Genomic DNA, 26,066 nt, shown 5'->3' on the forward strand with positions numbered 1-26,066 from the left:
TCCTCAGGTTTGAATCTATAAGTGAAATCATCTCTTGTTTTTGTGACCATTGAGATTTCTCCTTCCCATTACACATTTGTCTTACATATTTGACATGCTACCCATGACCTCTTGACTTTGCATTACCGTTGAGTTTTCAGGAACATTACTATTCCCCCCTTTTAGAAACAAGTGGAAAGGGGACCAAATGGCACTGGGAGAAAGGGAGAAGGGCAGCCACTTTTAGCTGTAATTCATTCTTTAGATGCCAGTGGATCTATGTCCATTCACTCTAAGTTACTTATTGTCCTCCCTTAAGTTACTTTATTAGATATAGCACATTAAGTGATAATATGCAAACTGATTCTTGCCTTCATGAAATTTACAGTCCAATAGTGAACATAGAACAAGTAATAATTTTAAAATGACAATTTTTGATGAATCCAATGAAGAAAAAGTATGTTGCTGTGAGACACAGATGTAAGGGATTTTAGAGTCTGTGTTTAAGTCTGGCATTTAAGTTAAGACATTAAAGAATAAGGAGTTACCAGGCAGTGCCAGCCTGGTCTATAGAACAAGTTCCAGGACAGCCAAGGCTACACAGAGAAACCCTGTCTTGGAAAAACAAAACAAAACAAAACAAAACAAAACCAACCCCCTCCCCCCACATACAAAAAAATCAGATGGATAAAAGAAGGGAATTTTCTGTGAGAAAGAAAAATATGTTTAAATACTATGAGGAAAGAACATTTATTTTTTAAAAGAAAATAGTGTTTTGGGGCCAGATGTGGTAGCATATCCCTGTAATCCCAGAACTTCAGAGGTGGGGGCAGGAAGATGAAGAATTCAAGGCCAGTCTTGACTTCATAGTAAGTTTGAGACCAGCCTGGGCTACATACATGAGACCTTGTCTCAGAAAGCCACTTTGAAGATGGATTGGAGCTTTGCAAGAGTGACAGCAGTGACACTGTGGAACTGCAGTTATCTAGGTAAGGCGACTGTAGTTGTCTAGGGAGCTGGTACTAGGGTAGCAGCTATGAAAATAAAACGAAAGGAAAGTAAAAGGTTATATGTTACATACCTTCTGAATGTTTTATAGATATCCTTCATTGATATATACATTTGAGAGAACCTGAACAGCTGATGTACTTGGAGGTAGAATGGGGTGGAAGCAGTTGACAGCTTCTTGATGGATTGAATGTTAGGAAAGGTGTCAACAATTCTTTCATTGATGATTTCTGGCTTAAGGAACAAGATGAATGGTGTGTGATTTACTGAAATGAAGATGATGAGTGGAAGAAAGGGTCTGGACAGAAATCAAGTTTTGAACATCATTCCCAGACCAGTGCTTCAGAAGGTTGAGTCTGCCTGTATATGGATGGTAGGTGCCTCGGGACAGGTTTAATGTATGTGAGACTGTAGTAAGATATATTCATAGTGTATTTTTCTCTGTTGCTTGTTTTTAAATTTTGTTTTGTTTGTTTGAAGAGTCTTACCTGACTGGTCTGGAACTCCTGGTGTAGACTGGGCTGCCCAGACTCACCTTGAACAGTCTTACTGTTTTAGGTTCTTGAATGTGGAAGTTACAGGCTTGCTCTACCACACCTGGCTTTTTCGGAGAGTATGTGTTCATAAAAAGTAGCAAGTTTCATATTTATATTTAGAACTGATAACTAGGGGCTGGGGACATGGCTTAGCAGTTGAGAGCACTTAGTACTCTATCAGAGTTTGGATCCCAGAATTTACATCAGGCAGCTCACAAATGCCTGCAACTCCAGTGCCAACGGAGCTTGTGCTCACTTCTGAGCTCCATGGGCACCTGTGTATACACGTATGCACACATATACACACACAGTTCAATAAGACTTAAAAGCTTTTAAAAAAAATCCTAACTAAGGGGATTTCTTAACAGTATTATACTTTAATTTTTGAAAATTCTTTTTTTCTTTTGTTTTTTTCTTTTCTTTTTAAAAATTTTTTATTTTATGTATATGGGTGTTTTGCCTGTGTGTATGTCTGTGTGAGGGTGTCAGGACCCCTGGAACTGGAGTTACAGACAGTTGTGAGCTGCCATGTGGGTGCTGGGAATTGAACCCAGGTCCTCTGGAAAAGTAGTTAGTGTTCTTAACCTCTGGACCATTTTTCTAGCCCTCTTTTGGTTTTTTGAGACAAGGTTTCTTTGTATAGCCCCGACTGTCCTGAAACTCACTCTGAATATCAGGCTGGCTTAGAATCCAGAGATCCACCTGCTTCTGCCTCTCAAATGCTGGGATTAAAGGTGTGTGCTACCACTGCCTAGCTGAAAATTCTTATAAATTTCAAATTATGTAATTATACTGACGGCTGGAGAGATGGCTGAGTGGTCAATAGCACTGACTGCTCTTCTAGAGGACCCAGGTTCAATTCTCAGCCCCCACATTGTAGCTCACAACTCTAACTCCAGTTTCAGGGGACCCCATACCCTCACACAGACATACATACAGGTCAAACACCAATACACATAAAATTAAAAAAAAAAATAGAAAAGATTATACTGGATATGAAGTTTTGAGAACTTAGTGGGTAAAGACACCACCAACCTGACAGCTTAAGTTCAGTCTCCAGGATACACATGGTGAAAGAGAGAGCCACTAGCAAGTTGTCTTCTCCTCTCCGTATGTACCCTCCAACATAAATAAATACAGTTAAAAAGTAAGGTGGTGAGCAATAGAGGGATACTCTGACTTTGATCTCTAGCCTTCATACAATGTATGCACACGCACACGCGCGTGCACACACACACACACACACACACACGTACATAAATGATAAATAAAGCTAATATAGGAATGATTAAAATAGTCTTTAAAAATTTGTTATTTGTATGCGTGTGTGTGTGTGTGTGTGCACCTGCCATGGTATTCATTTGGAGATCAGAGCACAACTTTGTGGAGTTAATGCTCTTGTTACACCATTACATGAGTTCTTGCCAACCCAAAGGGACTTAAGACTAGATTTGACATTCCTGTTTATTTTTACAATTATACCAATTAAGGTACAGAAATATTAAGTCTCTTGAGGTCCAGATATTAGGGAAGACTTTGAGAGATTCTACAATTTGATGAATTCACTACTTCTCTGAGTCTATAACAATATACTCACTGATTTTACTTTGGCAAAAGTATCTTCAAATCCTCCCTCAGTATACAGACATTTGGAAGTCCTTTGGAAGACCAAGTGTTTGTCCTCTTTTGTTGAGTAACATCTAATTCTGTTATTTATGAATATTCCCTTATCCTTTACTGTAGTATTTTGTTGTGGTGGTTGTTTTGCTTTTTGAGACTGGGTTTCTTTCCCTATCCAAGATTGACCTGGAACTCACTTTGTAAACTAATTTGACCTCAAACTCATGGCCTTCTTCCTATCTCAGTCACCCATGTGTTACAATTACAGGCATGAGTCACTCTGCCTAGCTTAGTTAAGTTTTTAAAAACTATTTTTGTTAAATTATGACGGATGTGCAGAAAAGCATATAAATCACATGTATACAAGTCTGTGATTTATTACAAAGTAAACACATCTCTGAAACTACCACCCAGGTTAAAAAAAAAAAGAACGTTATCATTAGCAGTCCAGAAACTCCCCTCATAGGCCTTTCTAATCACCACTCCCTTTCTGTCTTTCCAGAGGGGCCTATTATCCTGACTTCTGTAACTATAGATTAGTTTTGCCAGGTTTGGAACTTTATTAAGTGGAATGAGACTATATATTCCTTTGCTTAGTATTTCTGTGAGTCAAGTATGTCCATTTAAGGAACAGTACTCTATTTATTCTCATTGTGTTTATTCTGATAGACACAGTTTTAGTTTTAGTTTTTGACTATAATTTGTAATACAGATATGAGCATTCATGATGTCTTGGTCAGTGTACACAAATAGATGTGTATTTCTAAGAGTAGAAAATTTGGTTATAGATGATGTGCATGTTCAACTGGCAATAATGCCTTCTTGTTTTCTAAATTTGTTCCAATTTACACATATTTTAAGAATGCATAAAAGTATTAGTTATTAACTCAGTTATATGGTTTTATTAACCTACTAATGTATTTGGTAAGTCTTCATTACCTTCAGAGATAAATATTGGTGATAAATAGCTATTTTTACCTAAGTGAAAGGAAATATAAACTAACAAACATAAAGATTATTTTAGTTTAAAAATGAGGCAAGGTAGATGTTAGCCTGGGCTATGGGAGAGTTTGTCTCAAAAAAAAAAAACCTCGAAAACAGTTAGGTAAGCAATAGCTCAGAATAGCCATCATTCCAGCTCATGTCTCTCTCTTTTTAAAGATATGTGCCACCATGTCTAGCTCTTATTTATTTATCTATCTATCTATCTATCTATCTGTCTATCTATTTCCTGCCTTTTTTGTGACAGGGTTTCTCTGTGTAATCCTGGCTGTCCTGAAACTTTCTCTGTAATAGACCAGGCTGTCCTGGAACTCAAGAGATCCACCTGATTCTGCTTCCTAAGTGCTTGGATTAAAGGTGTGTGTCCAAAATTTTACTTAAGCAAAATCTGTAAAATGAAAGCATGTGAAAGGTGAACTCGGGCAGGGCTACCGGGAGGAAGGGGAAGCCTAATGCTGTTCCTCCTTTCAGTGCCACGGATCGCCAGCTTCCTTGGAAAATGTCAAGAGTTGACATAATGCCTTCCTGGGATTACTTTACAGTGTTTCTCTATGAAGTCCTTCCCCATTTTACGATAAGATGCAGCTTCACAGTGATTTTCCTAGAATTACAGAGCTAATAAATGATGAAGCTAAGATTCTAACTATGCTAGCCAGTTTTCAGAATACATACAGTTAGTATGCAGCAGCAATGTAGCACATGTCTCTAATCCCAGCACTTGGGAAATGAAGGCAGGATGATTGTCCTTAGTTGGAACCTGGGCCGTATAGTGAGTTTCTACACAAACTCTGTCATAAAAAGCCAAACCAAAACAAAACTTAAAAGCCTCTGTGGCACAGGGTCTTGTGTAGAACTCAGTTGAAAGTGTTCTTTCAATAAGGGATATTTTTGAATTTAAATAGGGTCGCTCCCTGTTTCTGTTAAATGTGGTAAAATATCCATAATGTGTTTGCCATCTGTATTAGGCTTTTCTAGAGTAACAGAATTTAAAGAATGACCATATATATAAAGGGGATTTATTAGAATGACTTACAGGCTGAGATCCAGCTAATCCAACAGTGCCTGGCTATGAATGGAAAGTCCAAAACTCCAGTAGTTGCTCAGTCCATGGGGCTGGACGTCTCAGCTAAATTTCTATATATGCTGGAGTCCTGAAGAAGTAGGCTCTAATGCCAGTGAAGGAGTGGACTTGCTAGCAAGGTGAGGGCAAGCAGGCAAAGAGCCAAAGCTTTCTTCTTCCATGTCCTTTCTATAGGCTGCTATCAGAATGTGTGGCCCAGATTGAAGTGTATCTTCTTGCTTCAGGATCTGGATTAGAAATGGATCTACCTACTTCAAATTAAGCAAAATTCCCTCACAGTTATGTCCTTCATTTTTGGATTTTAGTTAATTCTGGATGTAGTCAAGTTGACAACCAAGAATAGCCATCACCCCCACTTTAATAAATTATTTAGATTTTTATCTTTTAAAATACATTTTATGTGTGTGAGTGTTTTGCCTGTGTGTACCGTGTGTATGGCTGTGGAGGTCACAGAGGGCAGCCAATCTTCTGGAACAAGTCAAAGATGGTTGTGAGCCACCATGTGGGTGCTCTGTAACCAAACCTGGGACCTCCACCATTTGGGTACTCTGTAACCAAACCTGGGACCTCTGCAAGAGCAACAGGAGCTCTTAGCTGCCTAGCAGCCTCTCAGTTCCAGATCTTCTTCTTCTAAACATCTATCTCTCTTCAGTGTTCTATGGCAGGTGTGTGAAGCCAGAGGACCACTTGCAGCACTTGGGTCTGTCTTCTCCCTCTGGATCCTGGCGAGGACACTCAGACCCTCAAGCATGGCAGTGTGTGCCTTTACCACCATGTTAGCGTGCCTGCTCCCGTATTGGCGGTGGCACACGCCTTTAATCCCAGCACTCAGAAGGCAGAGCCAGGTGGATCTCTGTGAGTTCAAGGCCAGCCTGGGCTACAGAGTGAGTTCCAGGATAGGCTCTAAAACTACACAGAGAAACCCTGTCTCAAAAAACCAAAAAGAAAACAAACAAACAAATAAATAGCTTAACTTGGCATGATGATCTGGGTTAGTGGTCTTTCTCCTCCCATCTTTGGGATTAACAACAGTTATGAGCCATCATGTGGGTGCTGGGAATTGAACCTGGGTCCTCTATATAAGAGCAGCCAGTGCTGAGTCATCTCTCCACCGCTTGGCTATCTATCTATCTATCTATCTATCTATCTATCTATTTAACTTTATTCTATGCGCATTGGTATGAAGGTGTCAGATCCCCTGGATCTTGAGTTAGAAACAGTTGTGAGTTGCTTTGTGAGTGCTGGGAAATGAACCTGGGTCCTCTGGAAGAGCAGCCAGTGCTCTTAACTACTGAACCCTAAGACCCCCTTCTTAAAAACAAACCAAACCACTGAGTCATCTCTCCAGCCTATAAATTAAAAAACAACAACAACAACAACAAAAAGGTGGGGGAGTTTCATGAGGTGGCCTCACTTGAATTTCTACTTCTCCCTCCATTTCCCAAGTGCTAGGATTACCACAGCTGTTTCTGTAGTGCACGGTAACAATTTTTAAATGTACATATCAGTGAGGTCCCTATAAAGCCAGGAGAGTGATGTTTTGTTGTTCAAACAAATGCTTTTCCATCTCAGCTTTTTTTTTTTTTTTTTTTTGAGACAGAGTTTCTCTGTGTAGCCCTTGGAGCCTGACCTGGAATTCACTCTATAGCCCAGGCTGGCCTCGAACTCACAGAGATCCACTTGCCTCTGCCTCCCCAGTGCTGGGATTAAAGGCAAGGGCTACCACCACCTGGCTGCATATCAGCTTTTGAAACAGTTACTAAAGACAAATTTTGTTTTATGCTTTGGCGTTATTGAATTTCTGAAAGTATGTACTTACTATAGGCCAACAATTTATAGTAGATATTGGGAATTAAAAGGCCTGCTTATTCTGTTTAGTAGAAAAAACAGACTAGCAGACCAAAAATGATAATTCAGTATGTAAGATGCAGAATATATAGTCAGTGCATAACAACTCTGTGTGTGTGTGTGTGTAAAACCTTGCAAAATGTAGTACCTGAATTCAGTCTCAAAGATAGTTGAAACACCAGACTGAGTGGTGATCAGACATACATGGCACAGAACACCCAAACACCTAAGAATAAATTAAACAAATTAGCTGGACAATAAGTACAATGCAGTCATGATGCTATTTCAGGAGCTCACCAGAAAATTTGATTCATGCATCTAGTTCTGCAGGCCAATGAGAGTCTATAATTACTGAGTTAACCATGTTTTAGGACTTTGCATGTGTTCTTTCTAAATTCTGTCACTTGTGACTAGATGGTGAAGTGAAGAAAAAGACTGAGAAATTTTAAGAACCAGCCGATACAGGGCTTGGTAGTAAGGATTCAAAGCTGTCCCTCTTTTAACTATGCAGTGACTGACTTGTATTTACCAGACATTTTTTTTTTCCTGATTTCTCAGTGAAATCTGTTGTTGTTTTGAGACAGTGTCTCACAATGTAGCTCTGGCTATTCTGGAACTCACTGTATAGACCAGACTGGCCTGGAACTTAGAGATCTGCCTGCCTCTGCCTTCTGAGTGCTGGGATTAAAAGTGTGGGTCATCACCACCCCACAAATCAAATTTTCTTATAAAGAGATTTTATTTTATTTTTTAATTTATGTGTATGTATCTTCATGTGTGCTTGAGAAGGCCAGAAGAGGGTGTCAGGTTGCATGGAGGAATTTGGAGCCTTCTTGGCATGGTGTTAAGAACCAAAGTTGAGTTCTCTGGAAAAGTAGGAAGAACTCTTAACTATTGAGCCATCACTGTGACCCTGAGTGAATCTTAAATTTGATGCTAATTCATTCATTTGTTTGCTAGCTATATGTGGTTTTGGAGACATTTTCACTAGTTAGCTCATACTGGCTGGCTACTTGCTGCCCTCTTCCCCTCCCAAGTGCTAATTTATTATTGTGTTTGTAATAGAATATTATTTTAAGGTGTATTACTTTTGTTTTTGTTGTATTTTTTTTTTTTTTTTAACTCTGTGAAGCTGTGTTACTGTGCTTGTCTAAAATACCTGATGGTGGGGGTTGGGAATTTAGCTCCAGTGGTAGAGCTCTTGGTCCTCAGCTCTGAAAAAAATAATAATATAATACCTGATGGTCTAATAAAGAGCTGAATGAGGCAGGAGAACGGACAGGTGGGGCTGGCAGGCAGAGAGTATATTTAGAAGGAGAAATCTGGGAGAAGGAGACAGAGCAAGAGAACAAGGAGAGGAGGATGCTAGGGGTTAGCCACCCAGCCACACAACCAGCCATGGAGTAATAGTAAAGAAAAGTATACAGAATTAGAGAAAGATAAAAGCCCAGAGGCGAAGATAAATGGGCTAATTTAAAAAAAAAGCTGGCTAGAAACAAACCAAGCTAAATTCTGGCATTTATAAGTAATAATAAGCCTTTGTGCTTAATTTATTTGGGAGCTGAGTGGCAGGCCCCCCAAAAGAGCAAAAACAACTAACAACAGCTAGTATTTTTCATTTCTACTTTGTTATTTATTTTGTATTTTCATGATATGTGTGTGTGAGTGTGGTTACATTGGTGCCACACTGTACTCGTGAGGAGGTCAGAGGACAGTTTTCAGCAGTCTATTCTCCCATCCGTTATGTGGGATCTGGGATTGAACTTCAGTCAACAGGCTTGGTGGCAAGTGCCTTAACGAGCAGCTCTTGATGAGCCATCTCTTAGGACTATTTTTGAATTAAAGAGTTGAAATTATAATTAGTGTAGATTATCATCAACATGTTAAGGATACATAGAACAGTTATGTAGTTCTAGAACATTATGAATTATGTTTTGAAGAGAAAAAAAATCGCATCCACCTAAGGCCTTTAATTTTAATGTAGAGGAAGTTTTTGCCTGCATATACATATATGCATAGAAAGGACATCAGATTCCCTGGAACTGGAGTTATAGATGATCGTGAGCCACTGTGCAGGTGCTGGGACCATGTGTGGTGTTTCCAGAGGACCCAAGTTCAGTTCCCAGCACTCACACCATGCCGTTTACTACTGCTCCAGAGGATCCAGTGTCTGGTTCTGGCTCCTTGTGCACTCGAGTGCACATATGGATGCACAGACATGTATACATACACACTTAAAATAGTTTCTAATAGTTCATGTCTTTCATCTGATTTGGGGAGATTTCAGCTATCACTGTTCCCTTCCCTCTGCCCCAGGATCTCTCACTGTGGCTTGTCCTCGTGATCAGTCTCAGTCTGTCCACTTTTCCTCATTCACTTTGCTTTGTATTGCTCAGACTGGATGGTTTCAGTGGCCATGTGCTCTGTTTTTCTTGGTTTGATTAAAACTCCTTGCAATGAATTTCAAATTGGTTGTTGTTCTTTTTAGCTCCAATCTTTTCCTGATTGGTCTTTTTAATAAGTTCTCCTTAAGTATCAGTATTTTTATTTGGTTTATGTTATTTTCCTAGTTGTTTTCATCCTTGAGCCATGACTTCCACTAGCTCTCTGAGCATATTTAACAAAGTTCGTTAATTCTTTGTCTACTAAATTCAGTAACTTTCTTAGGGACAGAGTCTACATGCCCTTTGCTATTTTTTTTTAATATAAAAAATATGTGTGTGTGTGTGTGTGTGTGTGTGTGTGTGTGTGTGTGTTAAATAGACATATTCAGCATTTGATACTGCAAATCTGTAAATAAGATTATTTTAAAGTTTTGCTCCAGAATTTTCTTTCTTCTAGGTGGTCCTTGAAGTCTCATCTTTAGCTTGCATTCAGACTCCATTTTCCATTGTTTTTCTTATGGTGCTGGAACTGAGTCCAGGCTTTCTTCACCTTAGATACACTCTCACTGCTCTGCCAGTATTTTAATGCAGATTTCTTTAATGGTAGGGGTTTGCTTTTTATTACTTTTCTCTTCATTCTCTTAGTTGTTGTAAAACTTTGGCTGTTTCCCAGATTCCTGCTGAAGTTGGTTTCGTTGATTCTTGATTGAGAAACATTGGCAAGAAGGGTGTTTGAAGCTGCCTACTGGGCTATTTTGCTGACATCATCTCCTGCCTTTGTGGCCGAACAAGGGAGTGATCAAGAGAGATCAGGAGCTGTGGGCAGAGAGCTGTTCAGGTGGGAGTGGAGGGCTATAATAGAGTCAGAATGGGGAGTGCTGCTTTTATTATGGGTGCAATACAGAGTCACTGGAGGCTTGTGAGTGAGGTGGCCTGAGACAGCCAGGAGAAGGTCACACCTGCTACTTACTCTTTTGAAATATGGCCTAGTATCGGGGCTAGTTTCATATCCACTATACAGCAGGAGAAGCCAAATATTTGTTAGGTATCTATGGGTTTGAAGTTGAGGCAGAGAGGGCATAGATTTAAAGTTGGAAGTTACTAACATATGTGACATTTAACACTATGAGACTACTTAAAATTACCTTGAGCCTGTGGTGGTGGCGGCGGCGGCGCACGCCTTTAATCCCAGCACTCGGGAGGCAGAGGCAGGCGGATCTTTGTGAGTTCGAGGCCAGCCTGGTCTATCAAGTGAGATCCAGGGAAGGCACAAAGCTACACAGAGAAACCCTGTCTCCAAAAAATAAAAAATAAAAAAATTAAACTCGGTATAGACAGAAATGAAAGACAATTAAATTGCCCCCAAATACCATCAACACTTAAAAGGTTAGAGTGCCCCAAGTACCCTTAACATTTAGAGGTTACTGTACCCTCTCCCAACAACATTTAGGAGTGGGTTTTCAACCTAACACTGTGACCCTTTAATACAGTTCCTCATGTTGTTGTGACCCCCAACCATACAATTATTTCATTGCTACTTCATAATTGTAATTTGGCTACTGTTATGAATTGTAATGTCAGTAGCTGATATGCAGGATATCTGATATGTGACTCCAAAAGGGTCTCAACCCACAGGTTGAGAACTGCAAATTTAGAGGTTAGAGTACCCCTAACTACCACCAACATTTATACGTTACAGTCATTTACAGAGTCTGAAATTAAACATTCAGAAAAAAGGAGAGAAATGAGGTGAATTTCTTAGTCTATCATTAAGCATTTGGAAGAGGCCTCAGTGGTAACTGTAACAAACACTGCTGACAGATAATTTAAATAGTGAAAAATGAGCTGGGCAGTAGTGGTGCATGCTCTTAATCCCAGTACTTGGAAGGCAGAGGCAGGTGGATCTCTGAGTTCCAGGACAGCCAGGGCTGCACTGTCTCAGAAACAAAAAACAAACAAAAGTAACATTATACCTTTGGTTGGGTCAATTTAGGGAGATGGTAGGAATAAAAGCGATCTCAAGAGATAAGGTGGGCATGGTGGCTCATATATATAATCCTGATACCCAGGAGGCTGAGGCAGGATTGTTCTATGTTCAAGGCCAGCCTGAGTAGCTTAGATTCTGTCTCAAAAGAAATAAAAAGGACTAAGGATGTGGCTTGACTAACATATATAATACGTTCCTTAGTTCATTCCCCATTAACATACACACAATACATTTTTTTTTTTTCCTTTTTGAGACAGAATGGCCAGAGGGACGGAGTGGGCGTCTCTGTTAGTTCAGGCCAGCCTAGAATTTATTGTGCAGCCCAAACTGGACTTGAAGCATTCTTGCCTCAGTTTTCTGAGTGCTGGGATTACAGGTGGGAGTTCTCATGCTTAGGGGAGGACATTTCAAATACATTATCTTCCCAAAATATCTCTAATGGTTTAGGTGGGGGTTAATCGACTACTTCAGTTTGTAGGCAAGACCATTTTTGCTGGAATGTATGTATCTAGTCTAGTAGGTAATATTCCCCAGGAAAGGAAAGGAGACCAAATAAGAAAATAAATAGAAATACCTGACCAGTTCTTACATATTTTAATCCTTAATTATAAGCAGAATTTAATAGTCTTCACTGCCATTTAAAAGGTCTAAATAATGAGACAATATTGACTCCATTATTTGTAGATTTGTACATTTTCATTTAATATTTATTGTCCAAAACTCCCTGAGCTTCCTGTTTTAAAAATTGCATTGTAAGTGGCTAGAGAAATAGATCAGTGATTAAGAGCACTGCCTGCTCTTCCAGCGAACCTGGGTTCAGTTCCCAGCAACTACATGGTGACTACCAACCATCTGTAACTCCAGTTCCAGGGGATCCAGTGTCCTTTCTCCAACATCTGCAGGCACTGCATGTATCTGGCACACAAACATACATTCAGGTAACACACATATACATAAAATCATAAAATGATTAAAAACAAATAAATTACAGTTTAAGATACTCTAAATTAAAAATTCCATTTCTACTAATATTTTCTGGGTTATTATGTTCATCTTAGCATAAAGTTTTTCTCAGTCATTTATTCTCAGTAATTATAGTACACATGACATCTTCCTTTGATATGGAAAACATTTTAATATGTATTATATACTTAGTCATCATATCAAGTACTTAGGGTAGGTAGTGGGCTTTTTGTTAATTTTTAAAAAAATTTTTACTAATAAGGAACCTTATTAGTGTCAGTTACTTTATCTCCTAGAATTTTTCTTTTATGACAGAGTCAGGATCCTTGTTACTCAATTTTTTTGTGTAACCAAATGCTTCTTTGTTGTTGTTGTTTTTGTTTTTTTATGTTTTTTGTTTTTTGGTTTTTTTTTTTTGAGATAAGGTCTATGTAGCCCTGACTGGCCTAGAACTTACAGAGTTCCACCTGCTTCTAACTCCAGAGTGCTGGGACAAATGCCTTTTTGTCTTTAGTTTTAGACAAGATTTTTCTGTGTAGTCCTTGCTGTCTTGAAACTGGTTTTGTAGACTAGTCTCATACACCTGCCCCTGCCTCCCCAGTATTGGGATTAAAGGTGTGTGCCACTGCCACTACCATCTGGCAACCTTTTTGTTTTAATTAAAATTTTAATTATTTGTATATGTGTGTGTCAGAATGTAGATTTGTACACATGAGGTACATTGCCCACTGAAGCCAAAAGGGTCCCTTGGGACCAAAGTTAAAGGCAGTTGTGAGCCATCTGATGTAGGTGCTGGGAAGCAAACTCAGGTCCTCTGGAAGAGTAGTACCTGGCTTTTAATAGCTAAGTTATCTCTCTAGTGCCCAAATGTTGGTTCTTTATCCCAGGGGAGCAGAACCAATAAGCACACTTGAAGTCATTTAAAGATACAGAACTCTGTTTAGGACTGGCTCCAGGAGTCAAGCTCTCAGGTTAGTGTGTATGTGTGTGTGTGTCTTTCACTCCATCTCCAAGTGAATGAAGTTACATTATATTCCTTCTCAGAATGGAAGGAAGGGTCAGGTAGATTAATAAAAAAGTGGAATACTTAGGACTTTTCCAGCAGATACCATGTCTCCAAGAATTAATCGTTTCTCCTTACTACTGTGTGTGTGTGTGTGTGTGTGTGTGTGTGTGTGTGTGTGTGTTGTATTGTGTTGTGTAAATTATGCCCTAGATCTTAGTGAAGGGACTGAGAAACAAGGAATTGTAAATAGTCATGGTATTGATGGGAAGGAAATTTACTTTGCTAGAAGAAGGTAATGAAATGGGAAGAGAGTAGGAAACAGGTGAGACGGTAAGTCAGTTTGGCCCAGCCTGGCTCTGCTCTGTCTAGCATCTTTTTTTCCCCACAGAAACTTACCATCTTGTCATAAACAAGGCATTCTTAGTGCACATAGTAATCATGCAGAATGTACTTGGGTCAGGTCCCAGGAAAGGAAATTAAGGAAGACCACTAGGGGAACGGAGAAAAGAAAAATTGGCTAGCAACACAGGGAAATTTTGTTTTCTATTTTTTTTTTCTCCTAGTTTTCTGAGACAGAATTTCAGTCTGTAACCCACTCATCAGTCTTCTTGCCTCAGGCTCCCCAAGAATTATAGGTGTGAGCTAGCTACCTAGATAGCTAATTTTTTTGTTTGTTGGTTTTGTTTTTTGTTTTTCGAGACAGGGTTTCTCTGTGTAGCTTTGCAACTTTCCTGGATCTCGCTCTGTATACCAGGCTGGCCTCGAACTCACAGAGATCTGCCTGGCTCTTCCTCTCGAGTGCTGGCTAATTTTTGAAGTTTAAAACTTTGATTGAGTGAAATGATCACAATAGCTCACTCTTACCCCCAGCTTACTTTGAAAAGAGTTTTTGTCTCAAGTCATTTCAAAACTTTCTTTAAAAAGATCTTTGTGTGTGTGTGTGTGGGGGGGGTTGTGGTTTTTTTGTTTGTTTTTTGTCTTTTGTTTTTGCTAGAGTCTTCTTGTACTTGTCGCTTTCCTGGAACTTGCTCGTAGGCTGGCCTTGAACTCACACATATGTGCCTGCCCCTGACTCTAGTGCTAAGATTAAAGGTATGTACAACCACACCTAGCTCCATAGTGGAATTTTTTCCTAGCCCAAAGAAAAATGAAGTTATATTGTTTTAGAAAAACAAAGAAGCAGGGGTGAGAAATAAGGGGTTAATGCTTGGGGTGATGTGCTTAAGTAAAGTTTATACTTGTATGACCTTATGAAACCTTGTATCATTTAAATTTCTATTTAAATTTTTTTTTTTCTCTTTTCGAGACAGGGTTTCTCTGTGTAGTTATGGTGCCTGTCCTGGAACTCTGCTTTGTAGACTAGGCTGTCCTTGAACTCACAGAGCTCTGCCTGCCTCTGCCTCCCAAGTGCTAGGATTAAAGGCACCAGCCACCACCATCTGGCTATTTAAAATAATTTCATTGATGTACTTTACATACTATATGATTTAATCTATTTAATGTGTATAATTCACTGGCTTTTCATCACCCTTTTAAAAATTTTGTTACTTATGTGCCTGTGTCTGTCTGTACATGTGTATATAAATATGATGTGTGTGTGTGTGGTTGCACATGTGCCATATTAAACAGCAAGCACTTTTATCTGCTGAGACATCTCACTGGTCTTATTCTTTCCCCTCTTTTTTATTTTTTTAATTTTAGAGATTTATTTTTATTTCTGTCTATGTATCTATGAGTGTATATCACATGTGTCTTTGTGTCCATGGATCCCAACAGAGGGCGTCAGGTCATTCTCTAGAGCTGGAGTTACAGGCTGTTGTGAGCCTTCCAGTGTGGGTTCTGGAACCTAAATGCAGGCCCTTTGGAGGAAGGTTGAGCATTCTCAGCCGCCAAGCATTTCTCCAGACTTTCTTCCTCTGATCTGCTGGCAGTCGTTCTCTTTAGGCTGACTTCCAACTATGATTCTCTAGAGTTACAGGCATGCATCACCACACCCAGCATGGTTTCTAGTAATCACAGAGTTGTTTTTTGTTTTGTTTTTTGGTTTTTCTTTTTTTTTCTTCTTATTAAGAAACATTTTACATTCATTTTACATATCAATCAAAGCCCCCCCTCAGCCTCCCTCCCCAACCCAGCCCCCACTCCCCTCCACAAGAAGGCTACTCCCCTGGGGAGGCACATCCCATAGAGGCAAGTCTAAGCCCTTCCCTCTCCCTCAAGGCTGCATGAGGTGTCCCATCATAGGTAGTGGGCTCCAAAAAGCCCCTTCATGCACCAGGGATGGATTCTGATTCTACCTTTAGCTCCCCCCCCCCAAGCAGATCAAGCATCAAGCTACACAATTGTCCAGCCATGCAGAGGACCTAGTCCAACCCGTGCAGTCTCCACAGCCATTGATCCAGCTTTTATGAGTTCCCACTAGTTTGGTTTGGTTGTCTCCGCAGGTTTCCCCATCATAATCTTGATGCACTTGCTCATAGAATCCCTCCCTCCTCTTTCTCTCCTACTGGACTCTTGGAGCTCTGCATCTGCCTCCATCAGTCATTGGAGAAAAGTTCTGTGATGACAGTTAGGGTATTCACCAATCTGATCACTGGGGCAAACCAATTCAGTTCAGGTACAATCTCTCCACGATTTCTAATAGTCCAAGCTGGGGTCATCCTTGGGTATTCCTGGCAACGTCCCTACCACCAGGTTTCTCTCTATCCCCATGATATCTCCCTCCATCATGGTATCTCTCCCATTGCTTTCCCACACCATCCCTGATCCAGATCGACCATCCCATTCCCTTATGTTCTTATCCCTCATCTCCTACCCTCCATTGCCCACCCCTCACCTCCACTTCACTTATGGAGATCTCATCTATTTCCCCTTCCCAGGGTGATCCATGCATCCTTCTTTGAATCTTCCTTGTTAGCTAGCTTCTCTAAGAGTTGCGGGTTGTTGTCTGGTTATCCTTTGTTGTACTTCTATATCCACTTATGAGACAGGGTTTCTCTGTGTAGCTTTGGAGCCTGTCCTTGAGCTTGCTGTGTAGACTAGGCTGGCCTCTAACTCACAGAAATCCACATGCCTCTACCTGCCAAGTGCTGGGATTAAAAGCATGCGCCACCACTGCCTGGCATTCACAGAGTTGCTTAAATATCATTGAAAGTAGCACAAAACATTTTCGTCACCTCAAAAAGAAGCCCCATAAACTATGGCCAATACTCATTGGTCACCAGTCATGCCACACATCCACCCTGCCTTCAACTTTCTAACCACTAATGTACTATTGGTTGCCATCCTGGGATAAATATTGAGACTCTGTCTCAGAAAAAATGGGGGCGGGGAGTAAACCTCTGTAATTGTAGTCCTTCACTTAGTATAAGGTTTTCACTGTTTCATTTTGTAAGATTTTTGGTTTTGCCAATACTGGGAGTTGAACCCAGGTCCTCATACATTCATCTTCTTCTTTTCTTTCTCTTTCTTTCTTTCTTGTTTTTCTTTTTCTTTTTTTTTTTTTTTTTTTTGAGACAGGGTTTCTCTGTGTAACCCTGGCTATCCTGGAACTTGCTATGTAGACCAGGCTGGCTTCAAATTCATAGGGATCCACCTGCCTCTGCCTCCCAAGTGCTGGGATTAAAGGCATAAGCCTGCCTGACTAAAACTTTTATCTATTTATTTATTCATCCATCCATCCATCCATCCATCCATCCATCCATCCATCCATTTATTTATTCTTGTCTTAGGACCAGTTCATTATTTACTTAGCCCCGGTTCCTGTTTGTTTTCTTTTTCTTTTCTTTCTTTCTTTCTTTCGTTCTTATTTATTTATTTATTTATTTATTTATTTATTTTTGTGTTTGTTTTTGTTTTTTGAGACAGGGTTTCTCTTTGTAGCTTTGTACCTTTCCTGGAACTCACTCTGTAGCCCAGGCTGGCCTCGAACTCAGAGAGATTCACCTGGCTCTGCCTCCCGAGTGCTGGGATTAAAGGCGTGTGCTACCACCTGTTTGTTTTCTATTTAGCTTTTGAATTTCAGCATTTACACAGTTTGATAAATAAAATAGGAAACATGTATTTGCCTAATGATCTAGCAGTTTCTCTAGAGATAGAATGATGAATACAAGTGGTTATAGGAAGATACAAATACGTAAGTCTTTGGCTGTTAGGCTGGTCTTCCATGGTAGATAAGCAAAAGCACCGTGAGAACTATATGAGCGTATGTTCCAGCACACTTGGCAGCTTATTTGTGTTAGTGATATCAGGTCATGAAACCAAATGTATTTCATTCTGGGTCACCTCATGGTATCTTGAAAACTGGGCTTCTGATATTTCTGCATATACCCTATGGGATCTAGAGCTGGTGATCATAATCTATTTACTAACTGAGGACATCTGACACTAGCTCTCTTAAACATTCAACATTTTTAAGGGTAGTACCTCATTATTCTAATCATTGGTGGAAGTGCTGGGAGTTATAGATATTTCATGCTGTACTGTGACACACTGTTTGTTGTTCATAGGGGTTACTTTACATTCTTTTGTCATAATATATGTACTTCAGAGTAAAATAATGTGCATTTTTACTTTTAAATAGTTATGTCCTCCACAGGACTGTTTTCCTCTGTATAGAATATTAATGACCTATTTGCAAAGAATTAGCACACACAAAATACTGTGTGTTTTATTTATATGTTTAATGAATACCTATTACTAACTTTAAATCACTTTTGTTCTTATTTTTCTAGGATTCTGACACTTCATGACATGTCATTATGTAGAGCAATAATAAATGCTGGCCTGTTTCGGATTAGTTGATGACCCTCAAAAATGATAACAGTATTGTCTACCACAGAGAAGCTGAAAATAGTCTATCTGGAGTGAACACCCAAATTGTCACAGAAGTGTCAAAATGACAGACCCAATGATGGATTTTTTTGATGATACTAATCTTTTTGGTGAGACCCTAGAAGGTTTGTCAGATGATGCGTTTGTCCAGCCGGGACCTGTTTCACTAGTGGATGAATTGAACTTGGGTGCAGAGTTTGAGCCTTTGCACATAGATTCACTAAACCATGTTCAAGGTACTCCTACACATCAGAAGATGACAGATTTTGAACAGTTAAATCAGTTTGACTCAATGAAATTTCATCAAGCGAATCAGTCTTTTGGCAGCCCAGCTGAACATGTATTGTCTCCACACTCTCAATATAATTGCTCTCCAATCCATCCCCAAAACCAAGCCAATGGCTTGTTTCAAGATGTAGCAGATGGTAGTCCAATGTGGGGTCATCAGACAGCTACTGGCCTTTCTAATCAAAATGGATCTCCTTTTCATCAACAAGGACATTCACACTCTCTTCATCAAAATAAAAATTTTGTGGTGCACCATGATTTTGCCTTATTTCAGGCCAGTGAACATCAAACACAGTGTACTTCGCTTCGCTCACAACAAAACAGAAGTAATCTTAACCCAGGGCAAAATTCTCTTAGCCAGTCTAAAAATTTTATAGACGTTAATGTTTCTGGTCCCCACAGAGTTAATGCTAACCACCCACCACACATAACTAACACATCTTCTTCACCACAGTCTCTCTCAATGCAGTTTTCTCAAGCAGCAAATCCTCCGGTACACTTCCTCAAGTGCAGCAGTCATCAGGAAGGAAACTTTAACAGACCTTCTCCAAGTATGACTTCCTGTTCTGTGAGTAACTCACAGCAGTTTCCTGCACATTACTCCTTCTCCAGTGGTCACGTGTCACCAAGCAGTCTCCTTCAGCCATCTACGGTCCTTCCACCCAGTCATACAAATCAAGCTTTGTCTGATTTTGCTGGAAGTAACTCCTTTTCACCTCATAGGGGAATTAAGCAAGAATCTGCTCAGCATATTCACCTAAACCCCACTCCACCATTAAATTCAAATAATTTTCAAATTTTGCATTCGTCACATCCTCAGGGTAATTATAGCAATTCAAAATTATCTCCTGTGCACATGAACTTCCCAGATCCTGTTGACTCAGGACCTCAAATGGGTCATTTCAATGATCATGTGGAAACTAATGGTTTTTCATCTTTAGAAGAGAATTTACTTCATCAAGTGGAATCTCATACAGAACCATTTTCAGGACTTGACCCAGAGGACCTCCTTCAAGAGGGTCTCCTCCCCCAATTTGACGAATCAACATTTGGACAAGATAATTCAAATCATGTTTTAGATCATGACCTTGATCGGCAGTTTACTTCACATCTTGTAGCACGGCCTTCTGACATGGCTCAAACTCAGTTGCAATATCAGGCTCGGAGCTGGCCTTCCTCATTGTCTAATCATCAGCATTTACACAACAGAAATCACCTATGTTTACAGAGACAGGTATGTAGTTCTCTGTATTTATTTTGGCAATTTGAAGATGAGTAGGCTTCTATTCAGTTAATTTTAAATGAGACCGATTCAAGTTTTTTTTTTTTTTTTTTTTTTGCGGAGATGAGGACTGAACCCAGGGCCTTGTGCTTTATAGGCAAGCGTTCTGCCATTGAGCTAAATCCCCAACCCTCAAGATTTCTTAAAGTCGGAGTGATATTGAGTACATATTTTGACAGGTTTATCTTGCTATTAAAATCGTATTAGAAGGAGTTCTTTGTATTTAGGAGCTGTAAGTTTTGATATGTGTTGTTGCTTTTGTGTTTACTTTTAACAGAAGGTTATAACCATGATTGTTAAACAGGAAACGACACTCTGGAGATGTTTTAGTATGATTATGCTAGACATAGTACTGATATTCCTATACAAGCTCATACAGATTAACCAGCAAACCTAACGTGTCTCTGATCACTGAGTAAAGCACAGAGGAAGAAACTTAGGAAACAGGCACTGTGGGTTTCACTTCGGTGATCTTAGCTGAAGCTGGCTAAGGCAGGGTTGCAAGTTTAGGCCAGTTTGAGTACTTTAGAAAAGCTGTGGAGAAACAAAACACACATCAAAAACCCAGGAAATCAAAATAGTAATATTTTGATTTATAATCAAATATTAGTAATATAATATTAATATATATTAATAATAGTAAGCCAAGGTAATATGGAACTTTAGTTAAAATTCAGTGTATTGAAAAAAATGATACAATGTAGAACATTTGTTTCATTTATTAGAAACTATTTTTTTGAATATCCATGCTTTCAGAAAATGCCTTTTATATTTATTTATTTATTTATTCTGTGTGTAAATGTATGTAGAAGCATACATGCTGAGGTGCATGTAGCAGTTGGTATTCTATATCTCCAGGCTTATCAGCAAGCACCCTTACCTACTGAACCATCTCACCAGTCCTAATGTTCATGCTTAATGCTGGCATATTTGTGGGGAAATTAATAATGTTCATGGCTTTATTAACTGATAGAATCTTTTGAAAAACATTTTGACATAAACAGCAAAAGTAATATATCCGAAAATAAATAAATAATTTTTATTTATTTATTTATTTATTTATTTATTTTGGCTTTTCGAGACAGCATTTCTCTGTGTAGCTTTGTGCCTTTCCTGGATCTTGCTCGCTCTGTAGACCAGGCTGGCCTCGAATTCACAAAGATCCGCCTGCCTCTGCCTCCCGAGTGCTGGGATTAAAGGCGTGTGCCACCACCACCTGGCCCGAAAATATATTTTTAAAATGTATTATTTTGGGTTGGGTATTTAGCTCAATGGTAGACTGCTTGCCTAGCAAGCGCAAGGCCCCTGGGTTTGATCCTCAGCTCAAAAAATAAATAAATAAATAAATAAATAAATAAATAAATAAATTATCTTATGTGTGTAAGTCTTTTGCCTGCATACATATCTTTGTATCATGTACATGCGTGGTAGTGCCCACAGAGGCCAGAAGTTGTTGGATCCTCTTGGGCTAGAGTTACAAATGGTTGTGAGCTGTCATGTGGGTGCTAGGAATTGAGCCAGAGTCATCTGGAAGAGCAGCCAGTGCCTTTAACTGCTGAGCAATCTCTCCAGCCCCCAAAGATATTTTATGTTTGTAGCAGGGAACTGGAAGCATCACAGCTCATTATCACATACAAATTTAACGGATTACTATCAACATTAAAAAAAAAAACCTTGAAGACTAACTCTGAGAATGTTAATGATGCCCCAGGAAAAAGATGTAACTCCAAATTATGATCATAGTGCAAATACCAGTACCAGACTCTGGATGAGACTCTTAGCTCTTCATACTTGACATGTGTGACTTTAAGCTAGTTATATATTTTTGTTTTTCTCTGCTTTCTCTCTCTCTCTCTTTTTTTTTTTATATATAGACTTATATATAGCCAGGCATGGTGGTGCACACTTTTAACCCCAGCATTTGGGAGGCAGAGGCAGGCAGATCTCTGAGTTCGAGCCCAGCATGGTCTCTAGAGCAAGTTCCAGGACAGCCAGGACTACACAAAGAAACCCTTGTCTTGAAAAACAAAACAAAATAAGAACAAAAAGAGATTTATTTTACTTATGTGAGTGTGTGACCTCAGAAGCCTGAGGGGATTCACACGAGTACTTGGTATTATAGGCATTTGAGAGCCACCTGATATGGGTGGTGAGATACGAACTTGGGTCCTTTGATACAGCAGCAAGTGCTCTGAACCCCTGAGCCTAATTCCTGATCTTTAAAATATAAAATAGTGAGCTGGGGTATAGTGGCACATGCCTTTAATCCCAGCATTTAGGAGATAGGCAGCTGGGTCTCTGACTTTGAATCTAGCCTGGTTCACATAAAGAGTTCCAGGACAGCCAGGGTTACAAAGACCCTATCTTAAATATAAGTGTGTGTGTGTGTGTGTGTGTGTGTGTGTGTGTGTGTGTGTGTGTGTGTAAAACATATAAAATAGCAATATCATGGGGATTTAACTCAGTGGTAGAGCACTTGCCCAGCAAGTGCAAGGCCCTGGGTTCGATCCTCAGCAATAGCATATGTATAATAGATATTGGAAAAGATTAACAAAAGGTTTGAAAATACTTGGAAGTATTAGATTATAGTTAGGTACTTATTAAATGTCTTTCTAACTGCTTTTTTTTCCATACTAGTATTCTAATATGCAGATGAAAATATACCAGAAGGAAACAGGTTTTTTGTTTTTCCAGGATAGAGTTTCTCTATGTAACAGCTGTGGCTGTTCTGGAACTTACTCTGTAGACCAGACTGGCCTCGAACTCACAGAGATCCACCCTCCTCTGCCTCCTAAGTGCTGGGATTAAAGGCATGTGCCACCACTGCCCAGCAGGAAATAGATTATTTAAGGGTAATACATTTGTACTTTTTTTCACCCGTGTTCTGTATTTTTTGTCATGCGAGAGTATTAATTTTCTGACAAAAACATATTAAATATGATATCATACCTGGTTAATATGGCCTGGTTATTATACTGACCAATGTACTTGGTTAATGCTTAGGAGATCAACAGAGGGCATTGTGCATGATAGGCAAGCACTCTATCACAGTGTTATACTCTCAACCCTCTTTTTAGTTTTCATTTCAAGACAGATTTTTTGTTTGTTTGTGACAGGGTCTCTCTGTGTAATCTTGACTGGCCTGTAACCCAGAAATCAGAGATCTGACTGCCTCTGCCTCTCAAGTGCTAAGACTAGAGTGAGCCACTACACCTGGCTCAGGACAGATCTTACTAAGATGCTTAGGTTGGCTTTGAACTAACTCTGTAGGCCAGGCAGTCTGCAAATTTACAATCCTTCTGCTTCAGCCTCCCAAGTATCTGGAATTACAAGTCTTTCCCACCAAGCCCAGCTTTATTTTATTTCAAAAAACATTTCAACACATTGATTTAAAATTTTTTATTAGCATATATTAATTTTAAAAATTAGGAAACTTTGTTATGACCTTTTCTTGCATAAAATGTATATACACATTATATATTTTTTCTTATATTTTGATCACATTAACACATACTGTATTAACTTTCCATGTCTCTTACTATTTCCTTCCTCTTTCCAACTAGTCTGCTTTTTGCTTTCCTTTGTTGTGTGACCTAGTGATTTTCATTAGAGGAGTGTGGGTGAGAGGCTATTTACGAGACTGGACACCTTGCCTATAGCCATAACAATGATGAAAATGTCTCTCCCTCCCCTAGCAACTACCTATAGGGCAGAACTTGTGAGCCTCTCAGCTTCCATAACTGGATGTTGGTGATGGATCCAATCATATGCAGGTTTTAAGGAGGAAACCACAGCTGCACTAGACATATCGGGCCCAGTAGACAACATTCCACAACACTGCCCTTCTTCTATTGTGACAGACTTTGTGCTTCCTCTTGTGAAATGTTCTCTGAGCCTTGGAAGGGGCTATACAGATGTTCCAGTTAGGGTAGAACATTCAGCGTTCATTTATTCTCAGTACTTTGACTGCTAGTTAATTGCTGTCCACCATGAAAATAATGCTTCTTTGACTTAAAGCTTACAGCAGCTGTAATCTAATGGCATAAACATGATTACTTAGAAGGCAATTTGATAGGCATATCATATTCAATTAGCAAAACAGCAGCAGTAGCTTCCCCATTGGGCCTCCAACCTTCCCAGCTCTGTAGGCTCTTGACAAGGTTTATGGTACCAGATGTGGGGCATCTCAAATCCAATGAGACCGTGGTTGGTCACCCTTATAACAGACTTGTTGCTGCTGCAGCAGTGGCACTGCTTGCATGGCGGAGAATTGTGTAGCACACAGCTGAATAAGAATTGTTGATGACAGTTCTCTCCCAGCAGTCTGCATTGTACTTTCCACGATGATGAGGGATACTTTTCAGGGAAGATGCTTCCAGATAAAGTCTGCCTTGATGTTTCTACGTTCTGCAACCAGAGTGCCAACACAGAGTTTTTGAAATGTTTAAGATGGACATACCAAAAATATACTAAGGTATTCTTAAAAGGCACAAACTTATCTTCCAGTCTACTTGTTGAGTGTTAGGATTTTGCTCCCTCTACTGGAGGGAGGAGGGTCAAGTATGTTAGTCAGAAGGACCCTGGAGAAACTCTCCAATGACCAAATTTACATTCATCTGTTTAGTTTGTGTGTACTCTTTCACTGGCTTTGACTAATTGCTTTGTCCAAAGTATAATTAAATTATGAACCGTTATGCTTATTTACTTTTTTTTTTTTGAGACAGGGTTTCTCTGTGTAGCTTTGTGGCTTTGTGCCTTTCTTGGAACTCACTCTATAGCCCAGGCTGGCCTTGAATTCAGAGAGATTCGCCTGACTCTGCCTCCCAAATGCTGGATTAAAGACATGTACCACCATCACCGGGCAAAGTTTATTTACTTTTTGCTTGGTTTTGTTGTCTAAGAGCTAACATGTTTTTTGTTTTCCAGTTCATGTTTTTCTAAAGATGTTTCCAGTTTTGAAAGTACTAAGGACTCTCTTTTATTTAGATTTTATTTATGTTCTTTTATATAGACTTGCAAGGTCATGTAGATAAGTGATGTAGCCTCCATTGCTAGCATACAAACATATAGACATTGAAGAAAAATTCTTTCTTGTTGTTTTTGTTTGGTTTTTTGAGATAGGTTTTTACTGTTTAGCCCTGGCTGTCCTGGAAATTGCTCTGTAGACCAGGCTGCCCTTCAACTCACAGAGATCCACCTGCCTCTGCCTCCCAAGTGCAGGAATTAAAGGCAAGCACCACCACCAGGCAAGAGAAATCCTTTTTAAACTCTATTTGTAAATCATCTTAGGGCCTAGAGATGGCTCAGTGGTTAAGAGAACATGTGCTTGCAGAGGACCCAACTTCTATTACCTGCACCCATCTCAGACAGTCCACAGCTTCCTGTAACTCCAGCTCCAGGGAATTTTAACACCCTTCTGTTCTCCACACTCTTGCAGATATAGACACATACACACAAGTAAATAATAATAATAATAAACATTTGGTTTTTGTTTTTTTTCAAGACAGAATTTCTTTGTGTAGCCCTAGCTGTCCTGGAACTCAGTAGAACAGGCTGGCCTGGAACTCACAGAGATCCACCTGCCTCTGCCTCCCAAGTGCTAGGATCCATCACCTCCCAGCTAGTGAAATTTTTTTTTTAAAAACACCATCTTGTTCTGTACTGATAAACCAATGAAATTTAAAAGCTACTAACCTGTTTTGTTTCTCTATGAAAACAATGTTCAAAATTTTACAAAAGGGCAATCAATTTGTTTTTATTTTTCAAACATTATATGTATGGGTATTGTACCTACATGTATGTCTGTGTACTGTTTGTGCAACAAATCCCTTGGATCTGGAGTTACAGATGGTTGTGAGCCCCTGTGTGGGTTCTGGGAATCGAACCTGAGTCCTCTGGAAGAGCAAGCAGTGCCCTGAAACCACTAAACCATCTCAGCAGTTCCAGTGTTCTATTTTGTTTGCTTGTTTATTTTTTTTGTTTGTTTTTTGTTTTTTTTTTTGTTTTTTGTTGTTTTTTTTTTTGAGACAGTATTTCTCTGTTTAGCCCTGGCTGTCCTGGAACTCACTTTGTAGACCAGGCTGGCCTCAAACTTAGAGATTCTCCTGCCTCTGATTCCCATGCCCTGGGATTAAAAATATGTACCATCACCACCCAGCTTAAATCAGGTTGCTTTAGTTCTATCTCTTGCAATAATTTTGTTTTGGACTAAACTAGCAAGCAGTATTACATAAAAAAATTAGAGTGATG

General features: G+C 39.5%; 1 protein-coding gene across 6 annotated transcripts in view; it reads left to right on the plus strand.

Annotated features, from left to right (window-relative positions):
• The window catches only part of Chd9 (chromodomain helicase DNA binding protein 9), a 185,841-nt gene that overhangs the window by 34,284 nt on the left and 125,491 nt on the right, over nt 1-26,066 (plus strand). For 5 of the 6 annotated variants that reach the window (XM_036188234.1, XM_036188233.1, XM_036188236.1 and 2 more), the window contains exon 2: nt 18,148-19,769. In XM_036188234.1, coding sequence (XP_036044127.1) covers nt 18,312-19,769 — 1,458 coding nt within the window. In that variant the 5' untranslated portion in view covers nt 18,148-18,311. Of the gene's footprint in view, nt 1-1,317; nt 1,361-18,147; nt 19,770-26,066 lie in introns of those variants that run through there. The other variant, XM_036188235.1, reaches the window with a different exon arrangement.

This window comes from Onychomys torridus, chromosome 5 (assembly GCF_903995425.1).
Source record: "Onychomys torridus chromosome 5, mOncTor1.1, whole genome shotgun sequence".
NCBI lineage: Eukaryota > Metazoa > Chordata > Mammalia > Rodentia > Cricetidae > Onychomys > Onychomys torridus.